Raw genomic sequence first — 21836 nt, 5'->3', positions numbered from 1 at the left:
CTTCCTGCGTGCAGTTGTTTGGGCACGCAAGGCAGGAAACCCTTGTCGAGGTTATTGAAAACTTAAATGGGTTATGGAATAAAAGAACAAAATATTTAATAACGTATTTATTTGTTAGTATTGATCACGTAGAGTAACCGCGGCGAGAACTGCCGCAGAACTGACACTAGCTGGTAAAGTTTGGAACCCGGCATTATTTTCGCTCGTACGGATCCCTAAAAATATTAATTCATATTTGAAACTTCTATTACTTCGAACAAATTAGTAAAACATCAAATCTCTAGTATCTCACCAGCTTTGGAACAGAAGATCTGTATTTCTTATCCTGGTTCTGTAACAGAAATAATAATTATGTATTCGATGCAAGTAGGTACATACATCCTTTGATGATGACTTTTAAGTGAATGTATTTGATAGAAGCATCAATGACATAAAAACATCTTAGAGAAGCATTTAATAAAATTACATACCGAATGTTTATTTTGGTATGTTCTCAACACATTTTTGGGATTTACTTCTTCAACCCACACTGAATTCCAATAATCCTGAAAAAATAGGTAGATCAACATCTATCAAACGCCCGTATTCACAAACGATGCTCTGTGCGTCCACGCGCACTGTGAGACCTCAAAGTAATGTTTGTTTGTGAATACGGGCGTAAGTTCTGCTGCTGCCACGTAAGTAATAGGCATGTCTTCCATAATTATCACCCCCTACTGCTACTTTTAAGTTTCATTTCTATTTTATAGTAGCCTAATAAGCTTTGGCCCACGAGAAGCGCGCTTGCCGGTTTCAAAAACCGGGATTAAAAAAACTATCATATTATTATGTCCTTTCCCGGGACACTAACATCTCTAATACCAAACTCCATCAAAATCATTTCAGCGGTTTAGGCGTGAAAGTAACAGATAGATAGAGTTACTTTAGTATTTATAATATTAGTAGTAATTAAGATACATACACCGCTCCTCAGCATGTCCTCTTTCTTGACTGACTCAGTGTCATTGGGTGGGTTTAAGGCAGCCTCTAAAGCTGACTGCATCGCCACTTGGATCACTTTTTCGGGAGATGACTGAAAATATTGAAAAAAATTACCACAACGGACTTGATGCAGTGACAAGTCCGATGTTCAGAACTGTGATCAACTATGAATTAATTTGAAGGTTTATGGAGGTATGTGGTTAATGATGATGAACGCAAGTAACTAGGTAACTAGACAATGACATGTTTCATTGGTTAGCGCACCATTTACAAAATAGCAAGTTGGTAGGGACTAGGCTAGATATTAGTTCTTACTTTTATTGGAATTATTTCCCGATTCCTATTTTCCTGTGGAAGTGAATAAGAATAAATTATTTTTCAGACATACTTGTTAGATCGCCCAAATAAATGAACCTAAGTGACTTCTTACGCTTAAATTAAGTACTGACCTGAGATTCCCCGTTAGTTTTCGAAGGCTTTTTCTGTAACAAAAACATCAGTAACATGATAAACATCACCACAGAATAAAATACACAAGGGAAATAATAATAATTATAGGGTGTTTCAGTTGCTTTTTTCATACATGATCCACCGAGCCAGGTCACAATAAGTAAAAAATAATCCAGATTAATTTACTTTAATACAACCAGATCAAGCTAGCTGCGCACCTGGTAGCCGTGACGTCACATCGATGCTTTGGTAGAACAGGGCGAATGAGAAGTGCCAGGGAGAGTCGCATTCCAGCTAGTGTTGCCGAACTATCGATAGTTTTCATTCAAAAAAGCCTTCTCCATCGATAGGCCTATATATGTATAGTATCGATACTATCGATACTATCGATAGCACAAAACGAGGCAATACTATTGAATATGTGCAATACTATCGATACTATCGATAGTATTGTTGCTCGCNACTTTTTTCACTTACGCCAGTATACGTAGGAGCCATCGATCTGTCAACTGTCTTTCATTCGTTCGTTTCATTTTAACTTGTCGTTAGAAATTTGTCTTTTCGGGATTTTGGATAAAATTTTAGTAAATAAAGTCGTGGTTCAATTTCCAAGCCATGGCCGAAAAGACATTAGGAAGGGGGTACGTGAAGGCAGGAATCACACGCCTAAAACACTTTTGTTTTTCGGATTCTTTCGAATCCGCAAGTGTCGACGCTCTCCGCTTAAAAAGAGAACGTTTAATTAATCTGTTTAAAGAATATGAATTAATAAACAAAAGTATCCTGTATACCAATGCCGATGACAGCGAGGACGTCGGCAAGGTTGAGGATGTATATTACGAGTGCATGGAGTTGTTGGACGCCAGACTAAACCGCCAAAATAATGGTATACAAAGAGAAAAAGGTGAGTACAGTCGTCTTCCACCAATAAATATTAAACCTTTTAATGGCTCCAACATTGTGGATTACTATCCTTTTATTAACATGTTCACATCGGTGATTGACAGTAACCAAAGTTTGACCCCATGCGAAAAATTATACTACTTACGCTCATATTTAATGGGAGAGGCTTTGGATATTGTCAAAAACCTGACTTTAAATGGTGACAATTATCAGGAGGCATTAAAATTGATTAAAGACAGATATGATAATATTCCAAAAATGGTAAATCATCACATAAATAGTATTCTAGAATACAAGGCATTCAATAAATGCACATCTCAAAATATTAGGTCCCAGTGTAAACGCGTTACATGAAAGGATTGTTTTAGTGAAACTGTGATACAAAACGTTTATGTGTTGCGAAAACTAAAGCGAAAAACCTACGCTTCGCCGTCCTAGACTGTGCCTTCATGAGAACGGAGGACACTTTGAACACTTGCTTCGCAGTACGTAAACTTTGTAAGTAGGAACTTATGAATAAATAATTAATTGTGAATGAGGTGATTTCATTTCATACTTAATTTATTAATTTGTAAAAATAGGGTACAATGTTGTAATTTAATTGACGGTCCTAAGCCCGTAAAGTAGAAAGGAAAATCTGAAATCAACTGAAGAGTATTTTAAAATAGTTATTATGACTGGATAAAAAGGCTGGTACCCAAAGCTATAAAATTAAGAACTAGGCCACGCCCACTAGGTTTATTCCACTTGCACCTGTAGAACGTGCGAGACAAAATTGGTTTATTCCAAAACCAAATTTACTAAAATCTTAGTGTACTTTCTTTATGGGAGTCTCTTGTTTATCTTAAATAATAGGTATTGTTCCCTACTTTTATCTCTGTGAATATGGCAAGAATACAAAGTAACACGGTGTATTATATGCCAAGAACAATAGTTTTTCCGCATTTTCTCCAAGCAGATTACTTCGCCTATCAGCATATATTTGTCCAGCAGCGCTAAACAACTGCTCGCTAGGTACACTTGTCGGTGGTGCTGACAGGTATTTTAGAACAGCATTTCGTAATAAAGGATATGGGCTGGAGTTCCAATAGGAGTAAATATCAGCATTACGCTGTAATAAGGGTTCTGATAGGTAACATTGTAGAGTCTGTCTGAGTGTCGCTGTTGGGTCAAGATTTTCATCGGTGTGCATCTGCTCGATATTTGACTGGTCGTGTGTATCCCAAAGACTATATTTGGCTATGGATATTTTGACTTTCAGAGAACAATGTCGCATTTATGTCGTTCTCTTGCTCACTGTGAGTATTTTTGCTGTACCTTACCAGAAAATTAACGATCTCATTTGTGGCAATGTTAACTTCGTCTGTGGATATATATTTGGATTTAAACCTTGGGTCAAGTAAAGTTGCAGCCATTAGTAAGGGATGTCCTTTCACAAAAGAAAATCTATTATATAGAGATTCTAGGAGAGCATGCTTCATATTTATGCACGCTTCTGCTTCATTTTCTGATTGTGTTTGTAATTTTCGATTAAGCAGCGATATCAGAGGGATTACTATTGAGATGCAGGCGTTGTCGAATGATAGTTCAAGTGTCGCTTCGTAAAAGAATTTCAGCACATTCGTTAGGTGTTTTATGAGGTCCCATTCGTCAGAAGTTAGCGTCTCAATCTTGCCATGTTCTACACTATACAAGTTCACTGCACTTTTTTGCTCTAGCAGCCTCTCTAACATCATCCATCTTACCTCGATATCCTGCACCAAAACATGTTTCGGGGTTCCACATTGATGTTGACATTCAGACAATTTTTTGGTAGCTGGCTCACTATGGTGAAAGTGGCCTACAATCTTTCGACACTTCTGTGGAGTCTTTTTGACTAAGGCATCAATAAAAAGCGAATTGTTAATAACTAGCTGCAGACTGTGCGATACACATCCAATCGATTGGTAATTATTACGCATAGCGCTATTCATATTAGGTGCATTGTCACGCAACACCAGAAATATTTTTCCTTACAGGTTCCATTTTGTAACCATTTCCGAAAATTTTTGTTCAATATATTCACCCGTATGACTCTGTTCTAGCACACATGCACCTAAAATAACTTTCAGACGCTTTTCTTCGAGAATAAAATGGGCTGTGAAACTCAGCAGTGAACAGGTTTTACTCTCGTTGCTCCAAATATCTGTGGTAGCACTAAGCCAAGTACATTTTGCAACTAATTCATTTACTTTAAGCTTCATTTTTTCGTACGTTTTCGGCATCAAAGATGTTCTGAAATACTTTTCGGATTTTGATCTATACTTATGAACAGCGTGCGGGTCAGTAAAATTTAGTCGCCGGAATGCTTCACCTTCAACCAACGTATATGGAAGCATGTCTACAATTATCAAATCCATTATGGCTTTATCTATCCTTTTAGAAATTTCATGATCATCTGGCCATTGAGTCAGTTTAGGTCTAGAAATTAAACCTGGAATCGTGCTTTGAACAAGGTTTTGATTATCACAACTAGAGGTCGATGCATATGCTTGTGGAATTTTTTGTTCTTGTTTCTTTAATTTGGCTTCGTTTTTTACTTCGTTCAATTCGGACTGTCGTTTTAAAACCTACCTATGCTCGACTTCGTGCTGTTTTGATAAATGTTGTTTTAGACCATGCAAGGTTTGTTTTTTAGGCTCATGGCTACCAAGTGAAAACGACCTGTTACACAGCTTTTGAAACGTCAGCTGTAGATTTCTTAAAAAATTGCCAAATCGGATGACTTTCCTTTTGTGACATTTTTTACCTAAAACAATAAAATTATTCATTAATTAAAACAATTTATTTTACCGGATTAATCGCGTTTACTATTAATTATGTGTACAACCAAACCCAGAAGCCCAACACTAACCCTAAGCGTACGTTACTCGTAAGTCGTCAAAATAATACCTACTCACACCATTACATTAACATTACACGTCTATAATAAATTTAAATTAATAACTATTTACCGTTCATTTTATTGCACAGGCAGGTACCTACAATCGTTATTACATTAATAGTACACGCAACTAAGATGAATTTCAAACTTTAATGAAGCAGGTACTTAACCTTGGCACTTACACCTATTAGACGAATATATTTNTTTCGATCGGCAACACTAATTCCAGCGAGGTGCGCAGTTAGCACTATCAGGTTGTAAAAGGGTGTTACTCACTTCCGTATAAGGATATACGGGGACAAATCTCCTGCTGAAGTCGGTGTAATATTCAGGATATCTGTAGTGCGGGTTGGAGGCAAACACATCGGCAGGGTCTCCTGCATTCTTCTCTGGTCCATATTGTACGTCGTGTTTCTCCTAAAATGGTCACGTAAAAAGTCTTTGAGCCTTTTAAGTCTATGGATATCTCACTGGAGCAAGTCGAAGCTAACTTCGAACTCCTATGCTCTTCTAATCAAGTTCGTTTCGGGTCCAATGACAGCTTAACTTTCCCCAGAGACAAACTTTGACCTTCACTAGTTGGGTTTTTATTGGCGGTCAAGCTGTAGATTCTGGCTTTAAGGGAGTTGTAGTGGTGGGAATAGTATAGTATAAAGTATTAGAGTACTTATTATTATTCTGTGGTATTAGTAGTAGTCCCATTAAAAAGTCTATCGATATGATTCAGCAGAATCTGCACTACATGCTTTGATTAAGTGTAGTAAATAAGTAGTAGGGGTTTGTTTCAATCAGAGGACGACGTAGACAGCTGGACAAAGGCCTCCTCCAAGGATGTCTACTACGACTGGACCTGCGCTGCCCGCATTCAGGTGCTTCCCCTGAGGTGAGTAAGTAGGGGTAGAATAAAGAATAATAGACGACACCGATAATAGTCCTTTTGCAAAATGACAAGCTAGTTTGTAGGTAAGACATAAGAATAAAATGTTCTTACGGGTTTCACGTTCCGTAATTTCTGGAGCTTATATTTGAATTCATCGGAAGCACTACCTTCCCCGCTAGAAAAATAGGACATGCAGGGCTGAAAAAACGTTCTGTAAACTTATTAAATGACATCATGAAAATTAATATCTTTTACTAATTAACAACCCCATTTTACTTGAGCTCGCTTGTATTTTAAGGTCCTCACAAAAAAGCCAACCTCTAAGTATTTAAAAAGATAAGAGTCCTGTAGAAAACGGTGTTATTATCGAGGTATTCGTACTTACCCTTGGTAAAATCATAAGAAAACTCATAATAGATATTAAAGTACACGTTAACTCCATCTTTCTAGACTGCTGCTGGATTAAGAAATAAACCGAGTGTGACCAAAAGTTAATTGGTTTGTTTTTTATTAGTTTTGATTGATAAATCACATTAAGTTCGGTTGACGTTCGTAGAGAGCATTTTCCAATATACCTAACGATTCAAAATGTTATATTGGAAAAAGAAACAGTACAAAATAATGCACTTATGGAAATATTAAGATATACCTTTTCATTATTATTGTGGAAATATTATAAATTAATCGCTTGTTTTCTTTAAATCAAAGTTAATTTTAATGTAACGCCTGAAAATTCTTTAAGAGCAATGTTGCTTACTCATGAGCGTTCTACAAAATGTTGGTTAATAAATATATTTTTTTTTATTTTCAAAGACTAACATAGCTTGTAGAGCTAATAGAGATTGGGGCAGAAAGATTCATGAGTGGCGATCACGGGCCGGAAGTTGTGTGGGAAGGCATCCCACTATTCCCACTAAGTAGGTGGACCGACGATCGGTGAAGGTTGTGGGTAGAACCTGGATGTGAGCAGGGTTGGACTTTGGGTGGCCCTATGTCCAGCCGTAGACATCACTTCTTGGCTGAATATAAAAATTAGGAATCCAAATTAATGTGATTAGATTTCTTTGTCCGTTACAATTTTTAAAAATAAAAGAAAATGTTGCTAGCTAAAAAAAAAACAAATTTTAGTAGATTTACGTACGGTCACGCAGCGAGAGGACGTACCTTCCTAGTATTTTCATTTTTACATGAGATAATTACGTCTATGCTTCGTTTCAACTAGCTGCCAAAACGACACCGCGATACGGATTTGTCAAAACAACTGATATTCGTTCGTCGTCCGGGCGCGTTGAAGATAATTTTTTTTAGCGCAAAAGGGGCCCAGGTTGACTCGACCGGGTTGTATATTCCTCACACACCACACTGGACGACTTAATATTTGCATACAGGAACTGCACCCATACAACACTTTAATTTCATTTAGATTCAAATTCTGTCGAATTTTTACAAGTTATCTTGCACACAGCTTGCACTTGCACTAGAAAATAGTAGTTTTTAAAGTTTTAATCTGGCAACTGGATTTAGCGTTGATCTTGTCTTGATTGACTTGATTTGACGTTTGAGTCAGCTGAAAAGGCAGAAAAGTGTTAATTACTTTTATTAATCTCAAACAAAATTGCAGTTTTATTTGTTGTGGAAGGGTGCGTTAATAACTGAGTATCAGTTACGCGAGCACTTCAATGTAGAATCACGTTTAACGTCGTAAATACCGTACGCGAAGAGAATTCCATTGTTTGGATGTTTAGTTTTTTTTTGGTGTTAGATTTGTAGAATTTGAGCGATGTTTGGTAGACCGAGGTGTAGGGAATGGACGCCTCTTGCAACGCAGCAACTTCGTTTGAGGAGCCTTATTCAGGTAACTTAGTAATGTAGAAAAATTCCGAGGACTTTTGGTTTACTAACATACGCCTACATCCTCCAGAAATGTGTGGGTTGGATGTCATAATAAAAATGACGTGATGCTTCCCGAACTCGTTCGGATTGTCCCATGGAATGTGCACGATTGGTTGACATAGAATTGAACCATCTGATGATAACAAATGCATTTAGTCACTATTTATAAAAATAGAAACTTGCTATAAAATTCCTGGATTAGTGTCCAGTGTGGAAAGATTTAACAGCATTGGCTAAACTTAAAATTCCATGGGAATTGGTCAAGTTCACATTTTTTGCCTAATCTACAGATAGCAAGTTGTCAGCGATCATCATTCTATGTGTATTTTACAGTTACATTCTTACTGTGTAGTTCACAAACATGTGTGGTGTAGTTAACACTTTGGTGGACAGTACAATTACTACCCAAATGACACTACTTATTCACATACATTGCCTATGGGCGTAGTGTCAATGTAAAACGAGTAAAAACTATTACGTCTATAGGCATTTGTTGTATCATTCTTTACTACCTTTATGCCTGTGGCATTACTGTTACTGTGTCGATACTTATATTTAAAATATAAGTTTATACTGATAGGTCACACAGACCTGTAAAATTAAAGATACAAGATAATACATAATGTAACAGTTACATATTTACTACAACATATTTTTCTGTTTTCTATTTCAGTATAAAAAATAGGTACTTATTTATTTATTTAATTTATTTTTGAAGTTTATTATTATTGTCTGTTAATTTTATTATCAAAAAAACAATTCTTTGATTTTACGAAGTGAAAGTTACTAATAAATAAAGTTGAGCAGCTATTTTGTTGATGTCAAAGAGTTAGTAACAATTCCTAAGTAATCAGCTTCAATCTTTATTGCAGTCAAGATAAGTGTGAGTTCACCGAAAACTGAAATTAATATCACACCTCATTTCTAAAAAGAGTAGAGAATAGTACAAACCTAATTCATTTCGGCAGTCTTCGTCTATCAACATTCTCATGTAGATTTCTACTTGACTGAAGGTCCTATGTCCCCTAGATGGGGCAAAGGACGTCCACAACAGTCCTCTATCTCGTTCGCTCCAAGTCTTGCCGATTTTCTTCGCCTCCTCTGCTATCTAGATCTCTAGAAACATCCCGATTCCTGACACCTTTGTGCATCCTATGCCTGAAAAATCAACACGTCACTATGGACAAATGATAAGAATTCACACTGGTCCCACAGACAGTTGTGTATTGATTGTTATCATCTACTTCCTACAACTAAAATGATGTAAGCATTTAAAGTAAACATGGTTTATAAGTACTGAGTACAGTCCCTATTTCTCATGACTGTTTAATAAAATAAGACTTATCAGTGGTGTAGTGTGCCTTAGAGAAAACTTTTTAGAGTAAACCTGTAAAAAACTTTAGGGTTGTGCGTACTGCCTACATCAACCCACTTTATACTACCGTCGTTTTAAAACAACACGTAGAAACAAAAAATATTGGAGAATATGTAGGTACTTCTGTTTTTATTTATTTATGTTACTTGACAGGGGAAGGCTTTGTCGACTTAGTCTATGTGGCAAATGTTAATAATTCATTAGGTTATAATTAATATTTACAAGTTTATTTAGCCATTTTCAACGATGAGTTTTTCAAGATAAGTGAGGGGTGCCAAACCATAACGTTTCAAGTGCCAGAAAGTTAAATTTTCAGGAGATACAAAAAACATTTTTTTTGGAAAAAGAAAAAGCATTTCCATAAAAAAAGAATGTATTATCGAATTATCATTTATTACTCATAATTTAACACAACTTTTGTATTCTTTCAAAACAAGGAAATAATATTAATTAAATTCTGAAAAAAAATAAAAGAACAAAACGTTTTAAGTGCCATTATTTATGCAAGTCATAACGTTGTAAGTGTTTTAGTACTTGCACATTACTCAACTTTAAATATCTTTATTTTAAAATGTTTTCATAAAACAATTTGCTGTCTCCGGCTAAATACGGCAACATGGCACTAATGTATTTCTTTTTCTCGGCAGATAAAGATACAGGTGTCTCGATCATGTCAACTCGTAGTTTCTCAAAACTCGCCTTAGTAATTCCAGGCTTAAGCACTGGAGTCGATATCCAAGGTGCAAATTCTCCATAGCTTTCCTTTGTAAAAATGACACCAAAATCATCCTTGCCGAAGATATCTGTAGCTTTTTGGTATTAATCATATTTTTAGCTAGATTCATCCAACCAAAAAAGGTTTTATTATCCACTACCACGCATGGATTTTTTTTTGCAAGCATTTGTAATAATTTCAATAAGGTCTTTTGGAATCAATGGCTTTGCACGCTTTTTCGCTTTTTCAATGATCGCAAAATCACGATCGCATGCGAGAAATGTGTGACCTTTTACAGGAAATTTATGAGTAATTTCCGTAAATCTGCTACTCGTTATAATCTCCTAGATTCCAGAATTCATGAAATATTTTTTTACGGCATTCTAATGTTAAACAGGTACACGAGAATTTGCAAGAAACCTACAACAAAGTAAATAATTTTACAATTCGAATAAAATGTTTTTATCACCATTTTATTACTAAATAATATATGTGTATAATAACAAGGGTAAAGTAATGTAAATTTATGTAATATATTTTAGATAAAACTATGCTTACATTTTTTAACAATGATTTAAAAAATTTGTCACACATACCTCACCTGGCTCCCTTTTTTGACTCACTTCTTTATTTTTTGTATTAACATACGATAAACCCTTGTTTCTAGAATGCTTTCTTATTGTTTTTTTCCATATTAACACCTTTTTTTCGCGACGTAGACGCGTCATCTTGTTTTGACATTTTNAATTCCTAGAATTCATACATTTCCTGTAACACATATAAAAAGAATCAGTTTAACCATCTTAAATTAAGAATATTTATGTTATTGGAGTTAATGATAAAGTACATAATATTACACAATATTTAACTGTAAAAGAACTCACTCAATCGTTTAGATATTTTTTTGTTAGCCAACAATACNTGTTTGTCGAGAGGCGCTTACTTTTTTTAACCAACTCCGGAACTAGAACCGGAATTCCGGAGTTGAGTGCCCAATATCGGAAATCAGTTCCGGAGTTGAAAACTATCCGATATTGCAAGCCCTAATGAGGACACTAAAAAGACAAATAAATATTTCTATTTCACTTTCTTCACCTAGGTGAACAAAGTGGAATGACCCCCCCAATAGGCTCCCCACTCAGCATTTATCCTGACATTCTCGTAAGGATATGTCAAGAATCTGGTCTTCCTCGGACGCTCTTGCTTTTGGCATCGCACATCCTTTCGAAGAGACATAGACTCGAGTTCGATATCCCTCAAAAAGGTGCGCAATGCAGGGAAATACCGAGTTACCTATCTTACGTTATGCATTTTTACAATTAAAGAAACAAAAGATAATACCAAAAGTAATATTACTCAGTTTTGTCACAAAAGCCAAATAAAATAAAGGATGGTTTACTTTATGCAATGCATACCTCATAGTAGTGCATTTTACTACTGTTGTTTATAAACGACACCGCTTTTCCGAATTTCCACGAGGGAAATATTGTTTTTCTTATTTTTCCCATGTTATTTGTCAGTTTTTAAGCCTCATATACAAAGATCATTAACTTTGGAGATAATAAAATGTTTCAGGAGTATCTGGGTTAAGCTACGTCTCTCAGACTTATTGTCTATTTAAATTTTAAACTTATAGACATAGTCTATCCAAAACTAAATAATCTTCTCTTTTAATGCATGAATCTCTCTGCATAAATGAATAACAATGAACTAAAAAAACTACAACTGTTTGACCTTAAATAAAATGTGTCTGGTTTTGGTACACATTTTACACATTCATCTCCAAACAAATAATAATCACTTAATAAATTCCACCTTGACATGACCTTACATTTTCACGGTTGGTTGAACGCATGATAAACCGAATTTGTAATTTTCAGATTGTCGGTTACAACATCCGTCCACCAGAGGGAAGCACTGTCCAATGCAGCTTCTATCTCACCTTGCATCACACAACCATGTCAGCACCGTTCTATACGAGTGAGAGGATATCGTCTCCACACCCTAAGTGGAAGGAAATAGACTCAGGTATGATTTATTGTTTATTAAGGAGTTGTTATTTTTTTTTTTATTTAAAACTGGGTACAATCAAATATCATGCAAAAGTAAGTAATTAATGTAAAATCAATTCACACTGATTTACCCTACTCGACATAAGCACAGCATGCATATAAAAAGAATCAGTTCAACTACCTTAAATCTATATAAATAAAAATGAATTGATGTTCGTTAGTCTGATTAAAACTCGAGAACGGCTGGGCCGATTGAGCTGATTTTGGTGTTAAAATGTTTGTCGTAGTCCAGGGTAGGTCTAAACGGTGAGCAAATAAGAAAAGATTTGCTTATTTATTGCCTTTAAGGCGGAACCGAGTTCGCCGGGTCAGCTAGTTAAAAATATTTATGTTATTTGAGTTAATGATAAAGTACATAATATTACACAATATTTAACTGTAAAAGAACTCACTCAAACATTTAGATAATTTTTTGTTAGCCAACAATACTACATAACATTCATAGAATGTATAAAGCTATTTATCAATGTTTAATGTGTATACTCTTTAAATTCTAGTTAGTGATAAATTTAAGTTAATGAGAAATGTACTTAATGACAAATACGAGTATTAGTATCTACCGGATGTTTATATTTGTTATATTAGGTAAGAACGTTTTTTAATTGCATAAGTCATTCAAATTAAAATCTCTGCCCTGCAAACCATATCCATTGCAACTAAAGTCAATAAACAAACAACTGATGTCTTAAGTTTCTATTGTTATGCAAAATCTAAGAATGGGCAGGCCTCCAACTAGGTAGACCGACGATCTGCTGAAGATCGCGGGAAGTGCCTGGATGCGGGCAGCACAGGACCGGTCTAAACCCAGGTCCAGACGAGTGTAATGTGTAGTGTAATGTAATCCACCGTGTAATGTAACACGAATTCTACGAGAATTAGAAAGAAAGAAAGAAAAATATTTTTATTTAGGTAGTCCAAACATCCTTAGACTACTTACAACAATATAATTACTAAGTAGTTAAATTTGAACCAAAATGGCAGCCACTCAGCATGTGCTATGCCCTAGGTCAAGACCTAGAGTATAACGCTGGTATTCTGTGGCAACCATATCAAGTGGGTAGAAATTAATATTTAAGTATTACACAAAACAAAAAAATAAATAACACAGTGCTCTTCAAGTGTGTGTTGCGTATGTAATTTATATGTGCATGTGTGTGTTAGTATTATTAATCCTACCTAGGTCATGTAAAAACAACCAGATTGACCACAGCCCTACGTATTAGTAAAATTACATGTAACGTGCTGCCGTTGGATTACTAATGTTTGGCCAAAAAACGTTTCCCAAATTATCACATCGCAAACAACGTTTCGCAAATTTTCATTTGGCAAATTCTCATTTGGCAAAACAACTTATTGCAAACTTTTAATTCGCAAATGTCGTTTTTGGCATATTATTGTTTAGCAAATTATTGTTTGGCAAAGTATGTTTTGCCAAATGTTTCATTTGGCAAAAATTTTTCACAATAAACTATTTACAAAATAGTTTGATTGGTGCATAGAATGGAATACCTACAAATTAGCTTGTGGTTACTATTTTGTTTACTGGGTAGTTAATATAAAATTTGTTCTAAATTAATTTTCATATTTCATTATTTTTATCGAAACCAAATGATTAATTAACAATAGAGGTGATTCTAGCGCTCGGCGGCCGCTGCCGCGGCACGCTTCGCTCGCCTTCGCGCGTTAAGGGTCACTGTTCTAACCTAACCTAACCTACTATTTTCTGCAATACCTACTTTCTGCATCCATACTATTTTCTGCAATCTCTTTGTTTTACATAAAATTATTGTGAAAACCATGATCATCTGCCTTATGCTTTGATTTGTGGGTAACGGTGAGTAAGCATGTGAAGTGTCAATTTGACCAAATAAATTATTTGGGATATAATATTTGGCATAGTAAAACATTTGCTATATAAACATTTGCCAAGTAAAATTTTGCCAAATGATAATTTGAACAAATGAATTAGTTGCGAAAAGTACATTTGCTAAAAGTTCATTTGGGAAATGAAAGTTTGGCGATAAGTTGTTTGCGAAGTGAAATTTGGCGAAAAGTAATTTGGCCAAACGGAAGGATACCGCTGCCGTTACTATTTCCATTACATTACACGACACATTCCATTACGCGTTACACCTGTCTGGACCCAGCTTAAAGAAAAATCATCAACCAAAATTGATAAAAAGACTAACCTAAATGAGACACTAAAATAAGTCCGTAATCCTAAAAACACTGAACTTCTGTCTCACGATGATTCATATTGTTTAGTAGATAAACCAGTTATCTTTTAAATGTGTGTCAGTAACGTAAAATATCAACATCTGGAATAGGGTTACAGTACAACAGACAGCAAATAATACTATATGTTTGCTCTAAATTGGCATTCATTACAACGGAATAAGAGCCCATGTGTATCTTGATATGCCATTCGAACTATGGTCTGTTTACTGTATTATTTCATACGCGTGTTATTGTTCTTATCTATTGAGTGATGCATTAGTTCCAGTCAAAACTCAGCTTATACGACATTATGTCTTATTTCCTTGTCTTTAGGTCCACAAGCAATTTTGAATTTTATAGGCCAACGCATATTTTTTTACTTTATTATTATTGTTGAAATTCTTTGTTACATTTTTATGCAGAACAAGGCAGATTTTTGACTGCAATCACACCTGATGTTAAGTGAGATGCAGTCTAGGATACATACCTGCCCTGTAAATGTCTATCCCATCAAAAACAATACTTGTCAAAAAAACCAAGTCTCGCAACTCAGTTGTTCTACGGTAAAAAGTTGTGAGATCCATGTAATACCAAGTCCAGGCCAGGAAATCTTTAACGTTTTATATAAATTATTGACTTGGCCATCGCACTAAATAATTAAATTTACACGTGTTTTCATGCGATGGCCAAGTCAATATATTTATGTAAAACGTTAAAGATCTCCTGGNCATCTCAATTTTTTTTGCGTAGTTCAATAGAGGTTAAAATATCGATCGATTTTATTTATTTTATGTCTCAAAGAAAGAGGATCAATCATTAAAATAGATGACCATTTAGATTTTTTTATCTACCGTTTTTGCTAATTTAAAAAGATCATTTAAATACATGCCCAACAATACTACATAACATTCATAGAATGTATATTTTAAAGCTATTTATCAATGTTTAATGTGTCTACTCTTTAAATTCTAGTTAGTGATAAATTTAAGTTAATGAGAAATGTACTTAATGACAAATACGAGTATTAGCTGTGGTATTAGCATCTACCGGATATTGATATTTGTTATAATAGGCAAGCACGTTTTTTAATTGCATATGTCATAGAAATGAAAATCTCTGCCCTGCAAACCATATTCATTGCAACTAAAGTCAATAAACAAACAACTGATGTCTTAAGTTTCTATTGTTATGCAAAATCTAAGAATGGGCAGGCCTCCCACTAGGTAGACCGACGATCTAGTGAAGATCGCGGGAAGTGCCTGGATGCGGGCAGCACAGGACCGGTCTAAACTCAGGTCCAGACGAGTGTAATGTGTAATGTAATCCACCGTGTAATGTAACAAGAATTCTACGATAATTACATGTAACGTGCTGCCGTTACTATTTCCATTACATTACACGACACATTCCCATTACGCGTTACACCTGTCTGGACCCAGCTTAAAGAAAAATCATCAACCAAAATTGATAAAAAGACTAACCTAATTGAGAGACTAACCTGCATTGTGGTCCGTTATCCTAAAAACACTGAACTTCTGTCTCACAATGATTCATATTGTTTAGTAGATAAACCAGTTATCTTTTAAATGTGTGTCAGTACATCTGGAATAGGGTTACAGTACAACAGACAGCAAATAATACTATATTTTTGCTCTAAATTGGCATTTATTACAACGGTATAAGAGCCCATGTGTATCTCGATATGCCATTCGAACTATGGTCTGTTTACTGTACTATTTCATACGCGTGTTATTGTTCTTATCTATTGAGTGATGCATTAGTTCCAGTCAAAACTCAGCTTTGATTTGTCTAAATTATACGACATTATGTCTTATGTCTTTGCCTTTAGGTCCACAAGCAATTTTGAATTTTCTAGGCCAATGCATATTTTTTTACATATTATTATTATTGTTGAAATTCTTTGTTTCATTTTTATGCAGAACAAGGCAGGTTTTTTACTGCAATCACACCTGATGTTAAGTGAGATGCAGTCTAAGATACATACCTACAAGCCCTGTGAATGTCAATACTGGATGCAGACCGCTACCAACGGGGCAATGTAAAAATCATTGGGGGAGGCCTATGTTCAGCAATGGACGTCCTGTGGCCGAAATGATGATGAAATTTCTATACACCGTAATAGTTACCCTGTATACATTTTGTTATAAGGCAAAGAAAAAATAAAAGCAAAAGAAGATACTAAAGAATCTATTTTTACTCGCTGCATTCCTAAAGTGCAAATGTTTATCATCTAAAGTGGCCAACACATTTTATCATTCACGATAAAAAACACTTTTCGGTTTTTGTAAACAAGCAGTTGTTATTCGTAATTAAATAATATTATGATTATGTTCTCTCACTATCAGATGGGACTTCGTTCTCGTGAAGTCTAAAACCAATCTTTCTTTATTGAGATATTTTGTTAACTGACTTATTTTTAAGTTTAAATATCACATTAATTTGGTATATTAGATATATTACAATAAAGTATCAATACACCCGTCCAATAATTTGAAAGAATAACAATTCATCATCATTTTAATGTTTATTATTATGACATACATACATGTTTATGTATGATTAATTAAGATTGTATCACAAAATGGTTCCTTGTTTATAGGTAACTCAACATCAACTAATGTTCTTGTCAATATTAAATATCACTAAACTATGACTCAATCCATTATTTTTAGTCAACACTTAAATCATTTTAATTAACATCGTTTTAATTTTATTTCTTTACAAAGGTGACTTTCTCCCGCCACTTCTTCTCAGCACCAGCCCATATGTTATCCCGAAGTGTTGGTAGGGCAAGCTCTATTTGGGACGTGTATAAGTGCCCTGGAAAGGGCCTATGTACTGAATAAACTATTTTTTTTACAGAACTAACCCACCGCATGTCCTCAACAAACGTCGTCATCAGAATATGGTGTCACACCATGCCCCCTAGCGACCAGACCGAGCCAACCCAAGACACCGTAATTCAAACATGGGGGGTCTACTTCACGGGTCTAAGGTATATAGGAGCAAATCTAGCTCTTAACTTTACCTCAGACTGCTTCAAAAGCAACACACTAGTGTTCCAAATGCACGGAGGATATTTCTGCTCGTACAAAAGTCTCAAACTCGATATAATACCTCCGGAAAATGAATTGGAACATGGCTCGTTGTCATCAGATTCTTCAGGCAAAACGAATCTATCCCGCGTGACGCTAGAACCCAAGTTCATACAAAACCATAAATATCTGAAGGAATCAAGGTCGGTATCGCCGAGCAAATTCTCCAAACGGTACGAAAAGGAGTATTCGAAAAGCAACAGCCCTGTTGAAAGAACTTTCAAGCAGAATTTTCCGGCGATAAGAAACTCTGCCAGTATGAACATAGGTTCAAGCCAGCGGGTTGATAGATGCAGAGATGGTAATGAGGCAAAAAAAGTCGATCCGAACTACATTTACGAGCATTCTCCAGAGAATTTAGACGTCAAGGAAATGACTAATGGTTTTTCCAAAAACGCATCTGCAGAAGAATTAGCGGGCAGTAACATCGACTTGAGTGAGACCGCTGAGAATTACGATTTGAGGAACGAAATGGATGGCGCACCCAAATACAGATACTTGGCTTTAAATTTCTTAAAATCTGAGATACGGCCGAGTTATAACGCAACAAAGCTGCAAAAGTTGCATTTGCTACAGTATTCTATAAAGAAAAGACAAGAGGCGGTTCAGGAAATTAAGGAAAGAATATACCAGAAGTCTGCGGTGACCAATGACAGTTGGTCTCAGCCCGATGAGTCGGAGATTAGATTAAGATACAAGAGCAGGTCTCAAAAGAACCTCTTTTCGCCTGATGATGAAGGCTTGGACAAACAGAAGTCGTCGTCTCAGAGTGACTTGACGGTCAAAAATGGTAGGATTAAGGAGGAGAAACCTCCAGTCTCTAATGGACCAAGATTAGCGTTAAAATTGAATGATCTCCTGTCTTTTAAGGTGTGTATCTTCATAAAAAATCAACAGTAGAGTTCTGCTATAGGCAGCGGCACGGGAGGGGTGACATACGACTTGAAAAATTTATCTGAAGCACACCTGAAGTCTTGCTGACTTATGGTCCCAATAACACGCATCGCGCCGCTCCCTTACTTATTGATAAGATAAAAATATACTTTCTTTCTCAATATTTTATAATAATCTTTCCTTAAACTACTGTTATCATTATATTCTTTCTCTTTCAGTCAAAACCCTCGCCTTTCCAAAGGTCAGAGCATATAAGACTAACAAAACAATTAGAAATATTAAGGTTTAAGCGAATAATACTCTCGGATGAAAGGGACAGCAAGCTGGCCAACATTAGAAGACTGAAAGAAATACGTGCTAAGCTGTTTGAGGAGAACCAAGACATAGGTGAGTGTTTTGTTAACCGCACAAAACCATAATTAAATAGTATCTAAGTAATTTATCTCAAAGACGCCTGTCAAGATGTTTGTCAAGAATTTTGTACAGATGTTTTTGGAAGTTTTCTTTCATCGTCATAAGACGTCCACTGCGGAAAATAGGCTCCTTTAATGATTTCCAGATTAGTTGGTGGCGGCCTGCATCCAGCGCCTTCCTGCTACCTTTATGATGATGCTATATCTATACTAATATTATAAAGCTGAAGAGTTTGTTTGATTGTTTGTTTGTTTACTTGAACGCGCTAATCTCGGGAACTACTAGTTCTTTCATATGCGTGTCTCGATTATTTTTTGAACAATTTTGCAAAGACCAAAATGGAGGACAGTTTCAATATTCAATCGTTTATTGCCTTAAAATGTATAGTCTATTATAAATCGTTTCATCCACGAACACACGCCCCACTACTCTTCCGCGAATTTTTTAGTGTTATCGGTACACGCTAAAATTATCCATGAGTGCACACGCACACTACAATAATGACGCTCGAATTGCTCGGATCAAACTCCCCGCACCCCGCGCGACCGAGACCAAAAATTGGTGGGGCGCGTCTTCGTGGATGAAACGATCTACCTAAGCTATGTGCTGTTGACAGTTGACTGTACAACAAATTCCCACCACAGCCTTTATCCACAAACATTTTAACAAGTCCGTGACCGCCCTACCACCACCCATGGTTCTTCCTGCCTCACGGCGTACGAACCGAATCTCAGGAGAGCGCGCGGGTATTTGCTCTGGGCTCCTTTCCCCGGGCGCTTTGCTTGACTCCCTACAAACTCTGATCCATGTCCCTTCTCATAGTCAATTCTCCCCCTTCTGGGGCTTGACACCACAAATACGGTACTTCGCGTCGGGCTGCTATCGTTGATAAATGTCATCACTTCTTCTCGTAACTTCGCCTGATTGTGTGTTAGGAGTGCGCGAACTCGCGCAGCGCGATCCAGTTACTGCGACTACTCGTGAGGTCCTGGTGATAAACAGGTCCTTGCTCGGCTCCTCCGTGACCTGCCTTCAAAAATACCAAAATTCAACAACTGTCCATTCCAGGGTCAGAACTGATGGAAGACTACCACACGTTATCCCGTCGGACTGAAACAGTGAAAGACAAGAAGCAATCCTGTGCCGCGGTAAGGGAATTAGCGGCGCGGTCGCACGCTGCGTTGGCCAGTTTACGCTGCGAACTGCTGACACAGTTACATCAGATATTCTATATCGAGCAGGTTAGTGTTGGTGGTAGTTGACTATCGATATCGATAAACTGTGAAAGAGAAGAAGCAATAAAGTTTGCGGTGCGATCTGCTGACTCAGTTACACCAGATATTCTATATCGAGCAGGTTAGTGTTGGTGGTAGTCTATCGATATCGATAAACTGTGAAAGAGTAGAAGCAATTGTGTGCAAAACTAAGGGTTCTANTCTTATCCAGAGGTTCTCAAATAGGGGCCTGAAAATGCGGCGAAATGGTTCCAGTAAAGGATGGTACGGCAGTGTTTGCTTCGCGCTCGACTTGGCGGGGGCACTGCCGTGCCCCCAGATAGGTAAACACTATTACCTAAATTTGTTTTGGATTAAAATAATAGGCAATTCAGATCTATATAAAAGTATATTTTGAATTATTATTTTATAAATGGTCCGTGACCCTCACTCAGCTTGGGGCACACTGAAAACCAGCGCCGTGGCCTTTATCACCGTAGGCCACGGCATATGAGTGAGGTCCCATTGCAGTGGGCATCTTATTTGTGAATGGGTGGCACTGCTCAGTTTACTCTTGTTTTTATTTATTTTTTCCTTTATTATGTGCCACTGTCATGTAATTGCCTGTATTTGTGTGATGTCCATTGTAATAAATAATTACCTAGATGTAATTCTAAAAATAATCGTCTTCTTACTTACTTACTTATATTACCATAGACAACACTTGGCGACCTTCACGCCGTTGGCGGTCCATTACCGAACTTCTGAGTTGCCAAATAAGATGTTATTTGAGGAAAATTTCTATTCAGTCCATGTAAAGTTTCTATGAAACAGGCAGTGTGAATTTATGAGACTTTTTGAATAGTGTCTGTGAACTTCAGCAAAAAGTTTTTCTTACTTTGTGATTTTAACGCCTTCGTTTAATTACAGTTAAATTGGAACCATAGTTATAAAATTTTCTGGCGTTAAGAGTCGCCTTTCGATATAAATATTTTAAAGTTATTTTATGACGTATAAAATTAACTTTACTAAGATCCGATTAACAAAATAGAATACTTGAGCAGTGCAAGAAAATACAACAACAAACCTAAGGTAAAGTTGTAGGACATTCTTTATTCATGATCTATTCCCAAACGATGCTTGCTTTTAAGTGAAGCAGCCAATCGAACGCACAGCGTTGAATAGAGCTCTGTGATGGGTTCGTGTGTCACCCTGTGCGTCCACGCGCACTGTGAGACCTCATAGTAATGTTTGTGAATACGGGCGATAGTCACTTCATTAACAAATCAATTACGAGTACTTTCTTTGTAAGCACTAAGCATGTTTTTCACATTTACGATATTGGTTATCTCTTTTCTTCTTCTTGCGAAAGAAAATTATCTTTCCTTCCAATTTGTCGTATTATCTGCTACATAGCCTCGGATAAGTGGCTAATGTATAACACAAAAACAATATTGATGTGACATGTCGATGGAAGTTATTCTATCGCCGAACTTGTCTCAACAAGATCCTAACTTTGTCCTTCCATTGGTGTAAAGCCTTGTTCGCACTAGTCGAGTAATATAGATAAACTACACTGAACTGTCCCATCAAACTCATTGGCAGGGGGGCTAAAGTTTCCAATGCGAACGTGGCAAAAATCGGAACCAGCGATCCGGTATTGACGGTGGCGGCCCCTGTCAATGTCATAGGACAGTTCGTTGTAGTGGGTCGTGTTGACACCGTTGACGTTACTTTTTAAACTGTCAAAATGATACTCTCCCATATATTTTGTATGGCAATACAAGCA

General features: G+C 36.4%; 2 protein-coding genes and 1 long non-coding RNA gene across 3 annotated transcripts in view; 1 reads left to right on the top strand and 2 right to left on the bottom strand.

Annotated features, from left to right (window-relative positions):
• Nucleotides 1-103: 103 nt before the first annotated feature.
• LOC114363257 (uncharacterized) lies at nt 104-5674 on the bottom strand. Its single transcript, XM_028318935.1, has 7 exons — nt 5534-5674; nt 1431-1463; nt 1297-1329; nt 962-1072; nt 471-545; nt 293-331; nt 104-215 (listed from the first exon to the last, which is right to left on the bottom strand). The coding sequence occupies exons 4-7, from the start codon at nt 1040-1042 to the stop codon at nt 108-110; spliced, it is 303 nt and encodes a 100-aa protein (XP_028174736.1). The 5' UTR covers nt 1043-1072; nt 1297-1329; nt 1431-1463; nt 5534-5674; the 3' UTR covers nt 104-107.
• Nucleotides 5675-6216: 542 nt separating this feature from the next.
• On the bottom strand, nt 6217-6853 carry LOC114363255 (uncharacterized). Its single transcript, XR_003656763.1, has 3 exons — nt 6787-6853; nt 6523-6712; nt 6217-6335 (listed from the first exon to the last, which is right to left on the bottom strand). It is a non-coding gene; the product is annotated as an uncharacterized LOC114363255 (long non-coding RNA).
• Nucleotides 6854-7661: 808 nt separating this feature from the next.
• The window catches only part of Uvrag (UV-resistance associated gene), a 30979-nt gene continuing 16804 nt past the window's right edge, over nt 7662-21836 (top strand). The window contains exons 1-5 of the mRNA XM_028318923.1: nt 7662-7992; nt 12001-12148; nt 17293-18395; nt 18638-18806; nt 19902-20094. Coding sequence (XP_028174724.1) covers nt 7918-7992; nt 12001-12148; nt 17293-18395; nt 18638-18806; nt 19902-20094 — 1688 coding nt within the window. The 5' untranslated portion in view covers nt 7662-7917. The remainder of the gene's footprint in view (nt 7993-12000; nt 12149-17292; nt 18396-18637; nt 18807-19901; nt 20095-21836) is intronic.

Source organism: Ostrinia furnacalis, unplaced genomic scaffold (genome assembly GCF_004193835.3).
Source record: "Ostrinia furnacalis isolate ACB-3 unplaced genomic scaffold, ASM419383v2 OfSCF7044, whole genome shotgun sequence".
NCBI lineage: Eukaryota > Metazoa > Arthropoda > Insecta > Lepidoptera > Crambidae > Ostrinia > Ostrinia furnacalis.
Note: the sequence above shows the minus strand (reverse complement) of the source record. Positions and strands in the feature narration are given on the sequence as shown.

Coding starts and splice junctions, on each gene's coding strand:
- LOC114363257 (XM_028318935.1), bottom strand. CDS start 1,042: ATGCAGTCAGCTTTAGAGGCTGCCTTAAACCCACCCAATGACACTGAG. Junction 546..961: donor AGGACATGCTGAGGAGCGGT/GTATGTATCTTA, acceptor CTATTTTTTCAG/GATTATTGGAATTCAGTGTG. Junction 332..470: donor CATACCAAAATAAACATTCG/GTATGTAATTTT, acceptor TTTCTGTTACAG/AACCAGGATAAGAAATACAG.